General features: G+C 44.0%; 1 protein-coding gene across 1 annotated transcript in view; it reads left to right on the forward strand.

Moving 5' to 3' along the window:
* Shroom2 (shroom family member 2) overlaps window positions 1-15,218 on the forward strand; it is a 162,145-nt gene that overhangs the window by 103,583 nt on the left and 43,344 nt on the right. Inside the window, exon 4 of the mRNA XM_010618758.3 lies at window positions 7,340-7,471. Within this exon, the coding sequence (XP_010617060.1) occupies window positions 7,340-7,471 (132 nt within the window). The remainder of the gene's footprint in view (window positions 1-7,339; window positions 7,472-15,218) is intronic.

Raw genomic sequence — 15,218 nt, forward strand, 5'->3', positions numbered from 1 at the left:
TTTTTTTTTTTTTTTTTTTTTTTGGCACCAGGGATTGAACTCAGGACCTTGCACTTGCCAGGCAGGCGGCGGCAGCACTGAGCCAAATCCTCGGCCCTCTGGTTGACTTTTTCTGGCCTACCACTTGCCTCCTCTATACAGTACTGACAGGTTGACTCAATATATCAGCAAAAACTTCTCCTGTATTTTTATACACAAGACTCGTTGGCTATGTTGCTAATCCTTTGGGCTATTTATAATTAGTTATATTAGTGGTTGCACATTTATGCTCAGCAACACATATTCCCCCACCTTCAAGAACATCACCCATCATGTCCAGAGCTACACATTTTGTCTTTGAATATCTACTTTGCCAACAAACGCATTCAGTTGAAATGTAGCCAGCAATTTGCGCTGGCAGCCTTGCCAATGAGTTGGCTGGATGTGGTAGCACAGCCCAGTAATTTCCGCTGCTTGAGGGGCTGAGGCAGGCAAGAGGATCCCAACTTGAAGCCCAGCCTGGGTGACTTGGTGACACCCTAAATTTAAAGAATTAGCCGTGTGTGGTGGCACCTGCCTGTAACCCCAGCACTCTGGTAGACTAAGGCAGAAGGATCACAAGTTTGAGATTAAACTACATGAGTTGGTGAGATCTTATCTTAAAAATCAAAGTCTGAGGATGTTGTTCAGTGTGAAGGCCCTGGCTTCCATCCCCAGTACTGCTCAGCGGACAGACAGAAAAAGAGCTGAGTGTGTAGCTCTGACTGGAGATGTAGCCCACTGTGTGGGAAGTCCTGGTTCTACCCCCAGTACCAGCAAAGACAGAAGCCCAAACAGGCCCATGGAGCTGCGTGAAATGATGGCTGATGTCCTTGAAGCTTGGGGAAGATGTGTGTCGAGCATAGGTGTTTTGCATAGTGGGAGAATGAGCCTTTCTCTTTTCTTTTCTTTCCAGCTTAAACTGGTTATAGAATGAGCATGGTAAGAGTCAGTGGAAGAAACCAGTCATTCGGGCCGGCTCCATCCAGTTCCCGTCCTGTGCATGCATGTGTGACCCCCTCTTCAGCTGTTGTCCCTGCCAACGTCCTGGAAGACAGGGAGGCTGGGACCGGAGGCGTGGCTGGCCTCGGGGAGGGAGAGGGAACACGGGGGTGGAGGAGTCTGGGGCTTTCATCTGTGTGAAAGAGCTGCCTCTTTGATGTGTACTCTCAGCTTTAACTGCGGTGGTCACTGGGAGTTTCTGCTTCTCCTCCACTCTGCTCGTGCATAAAGGCAGGAAGGATCACACAGGATGGCTGATTTTATCAGGCATGATGTCACATCTGTGCATGGCGTTTGTCTGTGCCACGGCCTAGGAAAAGAACGAGCTGCCCCAGCAACTGTCCTGTTGCGCCACTGTGGGCGGAAGAGGTCTGCTTTTTGCTCGTAGTGAATACATATGTGTGCACATATGCACAAGCACAGAGTTAGCGTTTGTGGAGTGTTCTGACCTGTGTTTTCTGCGCTGGTTTAACATACGTAGAAGTATTCCCACCAAAGGCTAAGATCATGCCAGTGGGGGCTGGCTCTGGGAAGCTCACGCTCAGTGGGCAAAGAAGGCAGATACTGGAAGAGCTTTACCCAGTGGGGAGCTCAAGAGGGAAGTGGGGAGGTCACAGGCCCAGGGAAGCATTTCATGAGGACAGGCCAGTGGAGATACCTTTCTAAGCTGAGCCTGTGTGAGACGCACGGACGAACCACCACTGGCCATCTCAGGCCACCAGAGCTGTCAGTATAGGAGAGAGCTATAGGGAGCAGAAGAAGTTGCTGGGCCCGTGCAGACACAGCTGGCCCCATGGGAACCCCAGACCCCTGACTCTGGGCCATGTCTGGGCTGGACCCGGGAATTTGCCTTATCTCTGTGCCCCGAGATGATAGTGCCGGCCAGGCAGAGGAGCTGGGAAGATGACCTGCTTCTGAGGAGGTTCTGGGCGATCATCTGGCAGGAGTTAAGTAAGGCAGATGTTGTCAAGGCGGGGACTTGGCAGGAAAAGGAAGGCAGCACAAGGTCAGAGGCAGGGCTCGCTTGAACTTGGAGGAAGATGCCTTTTATGTGATTAAAGAATTAGAGGACCCTGTGGGGTCTCCAGGGGCCGGCTAGCTTCCCTCCCCACCCTATTTGTTCCCAGAGCATCCTGCTTGCCCTCTTCTCTGTGATCAGGACTTCTCTGAGCCCGCTGGAGACTTTTGGTGCTTTCCCTCCTTACACCAGGCCTCTCAAGACTCTTCCCGCCTCCAAGATTCCTGATCCTCAGTTTGGGCCTAGGCATCCTCTCCCCAAACCGTCCTACTGCCTATCGGTCAGGGCCACGATTCTGGGCCTGGGCTCTGTCCCTCCCGGCCAGCCCACCTGGTGCCAGCTACACTTAGCATCTTGCTAACCGGGGGCAGGAAATGCAAGCTTATTTTGAGAGGTGGTACATCTTTGCTTTCTTCTCAAGTGTTGTGAAAATAAGCTAACACTGATGGGATTTTTTTTTTGAGGAAAGGGAAGGAATTTTCTTCTTGTAAATATTTCATTGAAATAGTTCTTACAATAAAATAATACTTGATATCCAGGCATATTCTAAATCTTTAGGGCATATTAGCATTTTTGTATTTGTGATCTGAACCCTTTCCTTTCAAAAACAAAACCCACAGAATACCTAGCCTATAATGTCATTTTTCAAAATTGAAGTAAGTTTAAATATATTTTGATGTGCAATTTTGTGGGAAAAATTTCAGGAAAGCCATAAAAATATCCTCTGTGTTTTGTTTTTTTGCTCTGTTTGGCCATAGTTTGGCCATAGTAGGGATAGAGCCCAGCCAGGATGTTCTCCGAGAGGGTCCCCCGCATCTTATTTTTTATTCTGAGACCGGGTCTTGTCAAGTCACTAAGAAGCCCAGGCCGTGTTGAAATTTAGAGTCCTCCTTTTCAGCCTCCCAGAGTGCTGGGATCACGAGCACCCACTGCCATGCCCGCTGGCCCCCTCTCTCACCTTCTGCTGAGTTGTTAGAATTAGCTCAGTGAAATCTTTGCCATTCAGTGTGTGGCACAAGCTCAGAGCTAGCAGCAGTTTGTTGGTGTGTTTGCTTTCTGGTGGTGCATAGTGCAGCACTCCTACGACCTGTTGTTCACAGCGCCCATATTTTTGGGGCTCCAGGGTGCATGATGTGGGGAGCTGATGGCACAGCTGCTTTGGGAAGAGGATTTCAAATCCATTATGAGCGCTGTGTGAGTTAAAGCGAGCCAAAGGGGCAATGAGTGTTGGTGGGCACTAGGTGGCACCAGAGCGCCCTGTTCCCAAGTCCTTGGGGTTGTGAAGGAACCACTAGTTTGCAGGCGCTGCCGATTTTTGGGTGTCACGAGTGCTTAGGAACAGAAACCAGCCTGGCCCTTCTTTTATTTCCAAGGATGGCCATGATGTATCAGGAAATTCAGAGGACATGACAGAAAGCGCCTACATTTTAGGTGGATGTCACCGTCCCCGGCAGCTGTGGGAGAATATGACCCCTTTTCCTGAGGATCTTCATTTGTTCACTTAAAGAGATAGCCTTAATGAGGACCGTCATTGTGCCTTCCTGAACTAGACACCTCCATCTGTGTGTGGTCTTCTTGCAAAGGAGCTCCGGGTGCTGTGGGCTTCCTCGTGGCCTCGCCGAGCATGGCTTGGCCCATCAGAGAGTCCCCAAGGATAAGCCCCAGAGGAGTGCCATCTGTCTGTGTGCAGGCGCTGGGGTTCCTGGGAGCCCTTTTCCACCGTCAGTGCCTGTGACGTGTCTCTGCTCAGGTCCCTGCCTGGAAATGGTCATGGCGGTGGTGGCTGGGGTGACGCTTGGCCTGCACCCGAGCTCTGACTGATGACTTCTGGGTCTTGGCCTCCTCCTTTGCTGGCGTGCAGTTCAATGTCCGTGTGTGTCTTTGTGTCCTGGTGGCACGACACAGCCCAGAGATGGCCGTGACTACTGGAGATCCCCAAGAGTCCTTTGGGTTGGAGGAGGGGATAAAGTGCCTATAAAGTGAAATGTATCATTATGACCATCAAAAGTGTGCAGTTTAGTAGTGCTAAGTAGATTCGTATTGTCAATTCTCCAGAACTCTTTTTGTCTGGTAAAACTGAAGTTCTGAGAAGTCCATTTAAATAGCACGTCCCATTCTGCCTTTTTCAGCCTATAGAAGCTATCATAGTACTTTCTGACTCTGGGAATTTGGTGCCTCGTCTCAAGTGGGATCCCACAAAACAGCCTTTTGTAGCTGTCGTATCTCTTAGCATAATGGATATCTGGGTTGTAGCGTATCTCAGAATTTCTTTCTTTTTTCTGACTGAATAATATTCCAGGGAATGTGTGGGCCACACTTTGTTTATGCAGTCATCCATCCATGGAACCCTACATTTTGACCAAGTGACTGGCTGTTAAAGTCAGTATTAGATGTAAACTGAATAGTACCACTATAGAAAACATTCTGGAGTAAAAGAATACATTTAAAATATTATTTATCATTGAAATATGTATCATTGAAGTATTACCTATCATGTTCAGAGTGACATTTTGGTCCGGGAATGGAATTGTTTAGCTCTGTTGACTGCTAGATGGTTTCTGTATTTATTTTCTGGATCATTTACAGCACAAAGAAATAAACCCTCATTTTCTTAAGGGTGAGTATTTTTTCCCCTAACTTTGCGGGTTGACGTTACCTCCGAGCTTCTCTCCCCTCTGATCGTAACTAAGCCTACGATTCCGCTTCTGTTCACACTTGATTTTGAGGATTTGGCCCATGGGGAAAGTTGATTTTCCTTGAACTGATTCTGCATCTTGAAGCTGTGTGTATTTGGGGCAAAGGGTGCTTCCCAAAAAGCTTCAGAAATGGATTTCTGTATGGTGTGCTCTCCTCTGGTAATCTGTGCTGTATCAGAACACCACCCCCACCCCCACCCCCGGAAGTGGAATTTCCAGGTTTGAAATTGTAAGAGCACAAAGGTATGTCCTTGAGGTGAGTCCAGGCTGGTTGTTTTGAGATGAAAGTTTTGCTGCAGATTATGCCGCACCGGTGGTTATCGGTCCCTGCAGGCAGGGCAGGGAGGGAGATGTTGCCAACAGTTTCTGCGCTGTGCTTGGAAGCCCCAGTGGTGTGTTGTCTAGTGATACCCAGCAGCAGCAATGGAGGCCACATCTGTATAGCTTGGAGTAGCAGCTGCCAGCCTCAAGTGGTTCCCGAGTGCTTGTGAAATGGCCAGGCTGACGTTATTTCATTTTAATTGATTTGAATAACGGTACAGGGCTACAGCAGAGGTCTGGGAGCTTAAGTAACTTGCCTCCTTCACTGGGACTTGGGAGTGGCCACACTTAGGATCGACACTTGTCTGTCCAGGGGCCAAACTAGGAATCAAGGCCGGGCACAGCAGGGACGCGCCGGCCTTCCACAGCGGAGGCCGTTGTGTGTCGAGGAGTGGTGGCGGTGGTGGGGGATGGAACATCCAGAGATGCCCTGTGGTGAAGACCTTGGTCATCTCCTCTCTCTCTCTCCCTCCCTCCCTCCCTTCATAGGGCCCAGGAAGAAGCTTCCTGGCTTCCCGTGAGTATGCTCAAATGTGCCACACTGTTCCTTCCTCCCGTTTTGTTGTTTAGGCCGGCCACTTGGGCCAGCCCGGGGTCAGGGGGAGGAATGCGAAGCTACCTTCATCGGAAGAGGAGAGGTACCGGAGACTTCACAGCCTCTCTCTCTCCCTCCCTCCCTCCCTTCATAGGGCCCAGGAAGAAGCTTCCTGGCTTCCCGTGAGTATGCTCAAATGTGCCACACTGTTCCTTCCTCCCGTTTTGTTGTTTAGGCCGGCCACTTGGGCCAGCCCGGGGTCAGGGGGAGGAATGCGAAGCTACCTTCATCGGAAGAGGAGAGGTACCGGAGACTTCACAGCCATTCTTAACCTATCACACATCCTTTGGGAGAGCAAAATGCATGGGCAGTATTTTGTTATGTGTCGGCTAATGAGAGTTTCTCTGGAAGAACTTTCATTCTGCCCACCGAGCCCTACTACCCTACTAGTCCCAGCGAAAACATCCGACGTCGGGGCCTTGGGGTGTAGACAGCCTCGCCGCACGCCCCAGGCATGCTCTTTTCTCAGCCTTCTTTTTCTTTCCGTTTGCCTCATTTCAGTCAGTCTAGGTTGTTTCTCATTAACTAGCTATAAAGAAAGATGAAAGAAGCAGTGGACATTATGGCACCAAAAAAAAAAAAACCCACCAAAAAACAAAAAACCAAAAAAACCCCAGCTGAAAATGAAATTCAGGTGGCCAGAGGCTTCCTCAGGAGGATTTTGAGAAATTCGATGAGGTACAGTCTCGATTTTGTAATTCCTTTCTTTTGTGGTGTGGTGAAACTGTCTCCGTAGAGTCGTTAGAGCCTTTGTTTTTGTCCTGCTAGGGAAAACGTCTGGTCTTTGTAAGGCAGCTAAAGGTGCTCAGTCGGGTTTTCTCTCCATTTTTGGTTGCTCCATAAGCTGCCCACGGTGAGCTCTCTGCTGCCCGCGGGGGCGGAAGTGGGAAGGAAAGCTGGCTTTCCCTCGGAAGCTTTAGAGCAGAATGCGGCTTGGATGGGCTCCGTGAGTGGGAGAGCATCTGTAGGGATTTCAAGCTTACCACCTGGGTAGGTGCCGCCGGAGCAGTAAGGGGCTACGCCCGGACCGAGGGGACTGTGGCAGGAGCTCAGGAAGGCTCCTAGCGTGTTGGAGAGCCCTGCTCAAAAGGATCCCCGGCCTGTTGGGGCAATCGCCATGCTTCCAAGGATGGGAACCCATGGTCAGCCTCTCAGCGCGTGCTGTCAGCACCCCTGCTGGTCGTAGCGGCAAACCAGTGGGGTTTGCTTAGGTGACTGAGTAGCAGGGATATGCCACAGGGGCTCTGTGTGTCACCGCCGACTTAGGGCCTCACTGACTTTCTCCAGTCTGATCCTTTCTTCCCGAGGATGCTCTGGTTCCTGTGTGAAGTTGCACTTTTGTCCAAAACATGGGAAAGTCTCCTTTTGTTCATGCCATGGGGGGGGATTCTTTAGAGCTCATTTTATTTATTAAAATTTAAATCGATACACAATAATCCTGTATATTTATGCAGGCATAAATTCTAAGGAATAAATGCTGCTGTGCGTTCTGCAGCCTGTGATTCCCACTCAGCCCGAGGGCAAAGTGGTCATTAATAGGCACCTAACAGAATATGTGCCCCCAAACACAGTGGCCAGCAGCCAAGAGGCACACTGTGGGTCCCACTGGAGCAGGCGGGACCGACTGTCTGGTTCCACAGGCGTGTGGTGTGCGAAGCCCCTGCCTAAGTCTTCCTCGTTCTTTTCCAGGAGGAGTGATGTGAGCTGGAGACCTCACTCGTGGCACCCCACCAAGTTCTCTGATGGCCATGCTGAGCCTGCGGCCACTCAGCTCCCTGCTACCGGCGGCTGCTCTTCCTGGCACGGCAGACACCACGCCAGGTAGGTGCTCACGCTCCTGCCCCCTGAACTTGGTGTGATTTTGATGCTTCTGATGAGAACAGACCCTCAGGGCGTGATTAGGGTTAGAACGTGGGATTTTTCACTGGCCGGGCAAGTGTGTGACAGTGGGAAACGACAGACGGAGTGACAAGATGAAGGATGAGCGGTGGCTCTCCCCGTGTGTGGTTGGAGGAGAGTCTGCGGAGTCGTTTCAGTGGATTCCCTTTGGGTCTGTCGAGTGGGATGCCAGGCAGCTGGGCTTCTGATCTGGGCAGGAGGCTCTCAGGGGCACCCACGTGTGCCCGAGCCGGCTACCACCCTTCTTTCAAAGGTTTTATGGCAGATTGGAAGGCAGGAGATGTATTTCATGGAAGTTCTTAGGAGAGCTTATGGTGCCTGTAGCTTCTTCCAGCTCTATCGCTGTATTAATGACAAGTGTCCCCACATATTTTTTTTTTTTGGTACCAGGAATCAAACTCAGAAACTTGCATTTGTCAGGCAGGTGCACTGCCACTGAGCTAAATCCCTGGCCCCCCACATATCTCTTATTAGAAGGATCACGGCAAATAGCAGAGAGTGTGGTTTTGGTGTGTGTGTGTATGTGTGTGTGTGAGTGTGTATCCCGTGCATGTATAAGTGTGCGTATGTGTGCATTTTAGTGTGTTGTGTGTGTGTGTGATTATAAACGTGTGTGGATATATGTATATATATTTTTATATATATATATACACACACACACACACACACATACACATTCCATATGAGTGTGTGTGTGTCTATGTGTGTGTGTGTGTGTATTGAAGCAGAAATTTGAGTGTGTATGTGTGCGATGTGTGTGTACATGCATGTGTTTGTACGTGTGAATATGCATGTGTATTTGAAGCTACTATACTCATCTTAAAATCCATTTCTGTCTCTTAATAAATGCTAGGCTGCTGCAAAACTGCAAACTAAAGTGAAAGAAATACTGCTCAAATGCAGTATTATTGTTCTGGGTGACAAGAGGGCGTGGTACTCTACTTAACAGAGAAGTTTTTAAAAAAAACTACAGATTCTTCACTGGTTTGTAAAACCTCAGTGAAAAATAGGCATTTCGTTTCATGACTGAAGTGACTTGCATGTTGTCGGCTCTCTGTTTAGCCCACTCAGAGTTCAGCAGCCTCTCCAGGGAGGAGCACACCCATACACACCTCTGTGTGGGGATGGCACTCAGGGTTATTTGCATCTGTTTGGACCCAGGTCTCATGGCAGAATCAGCACTGGGGGAGACCTGGCTCCAATGCTGAAGACACTGGGTCTGTCCTTACAGGACACAGTGGTGTTGAACCACAGTCCTCCACCTGCCCAAGAAGACCTCACCAGTTCATCCTCCGGTGTCCTTGGCCTGGGTGAAGATTTCTTCCTCATCCTTCTTCTCCCCAAACCTAGTGTAGCCACAACGGCCTATCCTCCCCGGTCTGTCTAAGCATGAATCTTCTAGCTTTGGGAAACTTGAAGGAAAGCATGTAACATCGTGGATAAATAATAGTTCAACATTAAGATCTATCTGAGCAAACTCAGAGCCTTGTGCATGCCAGGCTGGTGCTCTCCCACTGAGTTACTGCCCTAGCCTGTAGCAGTAAGATTCTTCTTGTTTGATTACTGCCCACGGTATCTGCTAAAGCAGGGATTCTGCAGACTGGTTCTGTAAAGCGCTAGTGGGCAAGTATTTCAGTTTTGCAGGCCAGCTGGGCTCTGTCTCCGTTTCTCAGACCTGCTGTTGTAGTACAGAAGCGGTATAGACAATGGGTGGGCAGATGGGCACAGCTGTGTTCCAGTAAACCTTTGTATGTGAATTAAAATTTGTGTTTCACACCATTTTCACAGGTTAAATAGAAATATTATGCCTTTGGTTTCTTCTCCTCCACATTCAATAAGATAAGAAAAAAAAAATCCTTAGTGCATGAATTGTCACTCACCAGTCTCTGCCATTAATGACTGCTGGCCCACAGGAGAGTTTCTTCAGGACTGGCCTGCTCCTGCTACAGGCATCGGGGTTAATGAGCTTAATGAGTTGTTTTCTCTGATATGAAAATGAGAGTGTCTGTGAGTCATTAGAGACCCAAAAATTTAAGTGCAACTACATCAAGAAGATTTAAGTAATAACCCAAAAATTAAACCAAGGGCAACCCAATAACAAAAATAAAAATGAGAAAACACTTGAGCAAGACACAAAGACAGACTTCAAGTTCACCAGTGGCAAACAGTAGGGCAAATGAGGATGAAAAGGCTGATAGTGAACCACCAGGACACCCTGCACTCAAAGCACGGGAAGTAACAAAACAGATCAACCAGGCTCTACAAAAATTCAAAACAGAAATAAATTCCCAGATAACCATAGAGATGGTGAGCAAAATGAAAGTCATGATTCGAGACTCTAGAGCAGAAACTGACAAAAAAATAGATGAGCTCAGGACCATGATAGAAATCATGAATGCCCAGCATAAGAAAGAAATGGAAACAATTAATGCCCAACATAGGAAAGAAATGAAATCCATAAAACAGATTCAAACACATATCCAGGAGATTAAAAATTCTCTTGAAAGTACTCACAACAAAATAAAAGAATGCGAAAGTAGAGTTTCAGATATAGAAGGTAAGATTGCAGTGACCGTGAAAAGAGAGGTCTCTTAAAAACAGTAGGAGATCATGAGAAATTGATTCAAAAACTCCTAGATGATGCAAAGAAAAATAACATAAGATTGATAGGAATCCATGAAGTAGCAGGAGAAAATGCAGATGACTTAAAAAAGCTGTTCACAGAATTAATGACAGAAAACTTCCCAAACAGAGGGGAAGAATTTGACATACAAATAAGTGAGGCATATAGGACCCCAACTAGCCACAATAAAAAAAAAATCTACACCTAGACATATAATAATCAAGATCCCAGAAATCCAACAGAAGAACGAAATACTACAAGCAGTAAGAGAAAAGAAACAAATCCCATGCAAAGGAAAGCCCATCAGAATCACAGAAGATTTTTCAACACAAACCTTTAGGTCAAGGAGAGCCTAGAGTGAGGTATTTCAAGTACTAAAAGAAAAAAACCTCCAACTTAGACTGATGTATCCTGCAAAACTCTCTTTCAAAATGGATGGGGAAATAAGATACTTCTGTGACAAAGAACATCTAAGAAACTTCATGAATACCAAACCAGCACTACAAGGAATTCTAAACAATATCCTAGAAAAGGACAATGAAGGTCACAATACCATGAGGCCCAATAGACCAAATCAAATAGGCAAGGCAAGAAACTGAAAGGAGACGGGAGAAAAAGTAAAAAGTCAACAAAAGGTCAATAACATGACAATAATGTCAGTACACATCAGTCATAACCATCAATGTCAATGGCCTCAACTCACCAATCAAGAGAAATAGACTGGCAGAATGGATTAAGAAGCAAAATCCAACAATATGTTGTATATAAGAAACACACCTAGTGCAAAACAGAAGCCTATGGACTGAAAGTGAAAAGATGGAAAACAATTCTCCATGCAACAGGAACCCAGAAAAAAAGCAGGGGTAGCAATCATATTTGAAGACAATGTAAATTTCAAACCAAAACTGATTAAAAAAGATAAAGAAGGCCACTACATTCTTGTAAAGGGAACAATTCAAGAGGAAGAGGTGACAATCATAAACATATATGCACCAAATATAAATGCCCCCAACTATATAAAAGAAATATTAAGAAACATGAAAAACCAAATAAGCACTAATACAATTGTAGTGGGGGATCTAAATACCCCACTTTCACAAATAGATCATCTAGGCAAAAAATCAATAATGAAATACTAGAACTGAACCAAGCTTTTGAACACGTGGACTCAATAGATGTCTATAGAGTGTTCCATCCCACAAAATCAGAATATACATTCTTTTTGACTGGACGTGGGTCATTCTCCAAGATAGATCACCTATTAGCTCACAGAACATTTTGAATAAATGCAAAAGAATCGAAGTTATTCCCTGTATATTATCAGATCATAGTGCAATCAAGCTGGAGATCAATAGCATAAGAAATCCTAGGAACTTCACAAACACATGGAAATTGAATAATATTCTCCTGAACAATCAATGGATCACAGAGGAAATTAAAGAAGAAATCAGACAGTTTTTACAAATAAGTGAAAATGCCAATACAACATACAGGAATCTATGGGACACAATGAAAGAAGTTCTACGTGGAAAATTCATAGCATTGAATGGCCACACTAGGAAAACAGAACGTGCTCAAATAAACAACCTAATGGTGAATCTTAGACTCCTAGAAAAACAAGAGCAAGAAAAACCCAAAGCTCATAGAAGAGAGGAAATTGTAAAGATTAGAGCAGAAATCAAGGCAATGGAAACTAAGAAAATGATACAAAAAATAAATGAATTGAAGAGTTGGTTTTTTGAAAGAATAAATAAAATTGATAAATCCTTAGCAAATCTTATCAAAAAAAGGAAAGAAAAGGCTCACATCCATGCAATTAGGAATGAAAAAGTTGAAGTCACAACAGATCCAACAGAAATCCAGAGGGTAGTCAGTACCTACTTTGAGAACCTATACTCTAGCAAAATGGAAAACACAGAAGAAATGGATAGGTTTCTAGATACTTATGAATTATCAAAATTGAACAAAAGATAAAAACATTTTAAACACCCCAATTACAATCAGTGAAATTGAAAATGTGATTAAAAATTTACCAAAAAAGAAAAGTCCAGGTCCTGATGGATTCACTGCTGAATTTTACAAGACATTTAGAGAAGAACTACTGCCATTACTCTTCAAACTTTTCAATGAAATTGAAAGAGAAGCAATACTTCCAAATTCATTCCTGGAAGCAAGTATCACTTTGATTCCCAAACCAGGGAAAGACGCAACTAAAAAAGAGAACTACAGGCCAATCCCCATAATGAATATAGATGCAAAAATCCTTAATAAGATACTAGCAAACAATACAGAAAGTCATTCATCCTGACCAAGTCGGATTTGTTCCAGGGATGCAAGGATGGTTCAACATACATAAGTCAATAAATGTAATGCACTATATTAACAGTGTCAAGGACAAAAACCATATGATCCTCTTGATAGATGCAGAAAAAGCATTTGACAAAATTCAACACCCATTCATGACGAAAATCCTGCAAAAAATTGGAATAGATGGTCTATATCTCAACTTAATAAAGGCTATGAAAAACCAACCGCCAACATCATATTAAATGGCCAAGAACTGAAAACCTTCACGTTAAAATAAGAAACAAGACAAGGATGTCCACAATCACCACTCCTCTTCAGTATAGTATTGGAAACATTAGCCATTGCAATTACGCAAGAGAAAGAAATTAAAGCAATAAAGATAGGAAAGGAAGAAGTTAAACTGTCATTATTTGCTGACAATATGATACTCTACATTGAGACCAACAAAACTCTACCAAAAGACTTCTAGACTTAATTGACACTTTTAGTTGAGTAGCTGGGTACAAGGTCAACTCCCAAAAATCAGTAGCCTTCTTATACACAAATAACAGACTCACTGAGTGAGAAATTAAGGAAACAATTCCTTTCACAATAGCATCCAAAAAAATGAAGCATCTAGGAATCAATCTAAGAAAAGAAGCAAAAGACCTCTACACTGAAAACTACAGCACTCTGAAAAAATGAGATCGAAGAGGATATAAGAAAATGAAAAGATATCTCCTGCTCCTGGGTAGGAAGAATCAACATAGTGAAAATGGCCATACTACCAAAACTGCTATATAGATTCAAGGCAATGCCAATTGAAATTCCAACACTATATTTCACAGAACTAGAAAAAAGAATCCAAAAATTCATTTGGAATCATAAGAGACCTAGAATAGCAAAAGCCATTCTAGGCAATAGACACATGTCAGCGAGTATAACAATTCCCAGTTTGAAACTACACTATAAAGCCACTGTGATAAAAACAGCATGGTACTGGCAAAGAAACAGACTTGATGATCAGTGGAATAGATTGGAAGACACAAAAACAACTTCAGATGTACTCAGCCACTGCAAATTTGATAAAGGAGCTGACCATCCCCAATGGAGGAAGGATGGCCTCTTTAATAAATGGTGTTGGAAAAACTGGATCTCAACCTGCCAAAGATTAAAAGTAGACCCTTATCTTCCACTATGCACTAAATTAAAATCCAAGTGGATGAAAGATCTAAATATTAAACTAGAAACATTAAACTTGTTTTAAGATAAGTTAGGCAGAACTCTTGAGGACATTGGCATAGGAAAAGACTTTATGAACAAATCCTCAGTAGCCCGGGAACTAGCAGAAAGAATCAACAAGTGGGATCTCGTCTTATTAAAAAGCTTCTGCACTGCAAAAGAAACCATCAACAGAACTAAGAGACAACCTACAGTGTGGGAAACAATTTTTAATCCTCAGAAAAAAGACTATTATCTAGAATCTATAAAGAACTCAAAACAATCAGTTCCCCCAAGTAAAAAGACCAGATTCAAAAACGGACATCTGAAATGAACAGATATTTCTCAGACAAAGAAGTAAAAGCAGCAAGTAAATATATGAAAAAATGTTCCACGTCACTGGTCATTTGAGAGATGCAGATGAAAACAACACTGAGATTCCAACTCATCCCACAAAGAATGGCTGCTCTCAAGAAATCACACAATAACAAATGTTGGCAGGGTTGTGGGGAGAAAGGAACCCTTCTCCATTGTTGGTGGGAGTGCAGTCTGGTGCAACCACTATGGAAATCAATGTGGAGGCACCTCAGAGAGCTGGGACTAGAGGTTCCATTTGACCCAGCCATCCCTCTTCTGGGTATCTTTCCAAAAGAATTAAAAGAATCACACCAGAGTGATACATGCACACCCATGTTTATGGCAGCACAGTTTGTAATAGCTAAAACTTGGAAACAGCCCATTTTCCCATCAGTTGGACATTGGATAAAGATGATGTGGTTTTTCTATAAAATGGAATACTACTCAGCCATAAAGAATGAGAAATTAGATTCATTTATAGGATATTTATTGTGGATATACTCCTAAGTGAAATAAATAAGTCATACATGTGTAAATACCGAATAGTTTCTCTGGTGTGAATAAACTATAATATTCCACAAATTTTTTGCTCATGTTTTCATCAGGTAATTTATTTTTTGTTGATGGTGTTTGTGAGTTTCACATATACCTTGAATATCAAATGTATGGGGTTATTCTTTATATAATATATATGTGTATGTATATATTTTTTCTCTTATTCTATTGGATACATTTTCATGTAGTTGATTGTTTCCTTTACACTTCAAGAAACATTTAAATATTTTTCTCAGATGTTTATTTTGCTTTTGTTCCTTGCACTTTTGGTGTCAATCCAGAAATTATTACTAATACCAATGTTGTGGAGCTTCCCTCCTCAGATTTATTCTAGAAGTATTATAGTTGTAGCTTTTATGTTTAAAATAATTTTGAATTTTATTTATGTTTACAAAGGAAATAAAATTATTTTTTTAAAAATTTGTGTTTCACACCATTTTCACAGGTTAAATAGAAATATTATGCTTTTGGTTTCTTTTTCCCCAAGCATTCAGTAAGATAGGAAAAAAATTCCTTAGCTCATGAATTGTCACTCACCAGTCTCTGCCGTTGATGCCTGATGGCCCACGGAGAGTTTCTTCAGGCCTGGCCTGCTCCTGCTACAGGCATCGGGGTTCCTGTAGTAGG

The sequence above is a fragment of the Fukomys damarensis genome, unplaced genomic scaffold, assembly GCF_012274545.1.
Source record: "Fukomys damarensis isolate Sample0158 unplaced genomic scaffold, DMR_v1.0_HiC HiC_scaffold_39, whole genome shotgun sequence".
Lineage (NCBI taxonomy): Eukaryota > Metazoa > Chordata > Mammalia > Rodentia > Bathyergidae > Fukomys > Fukomys damarensis.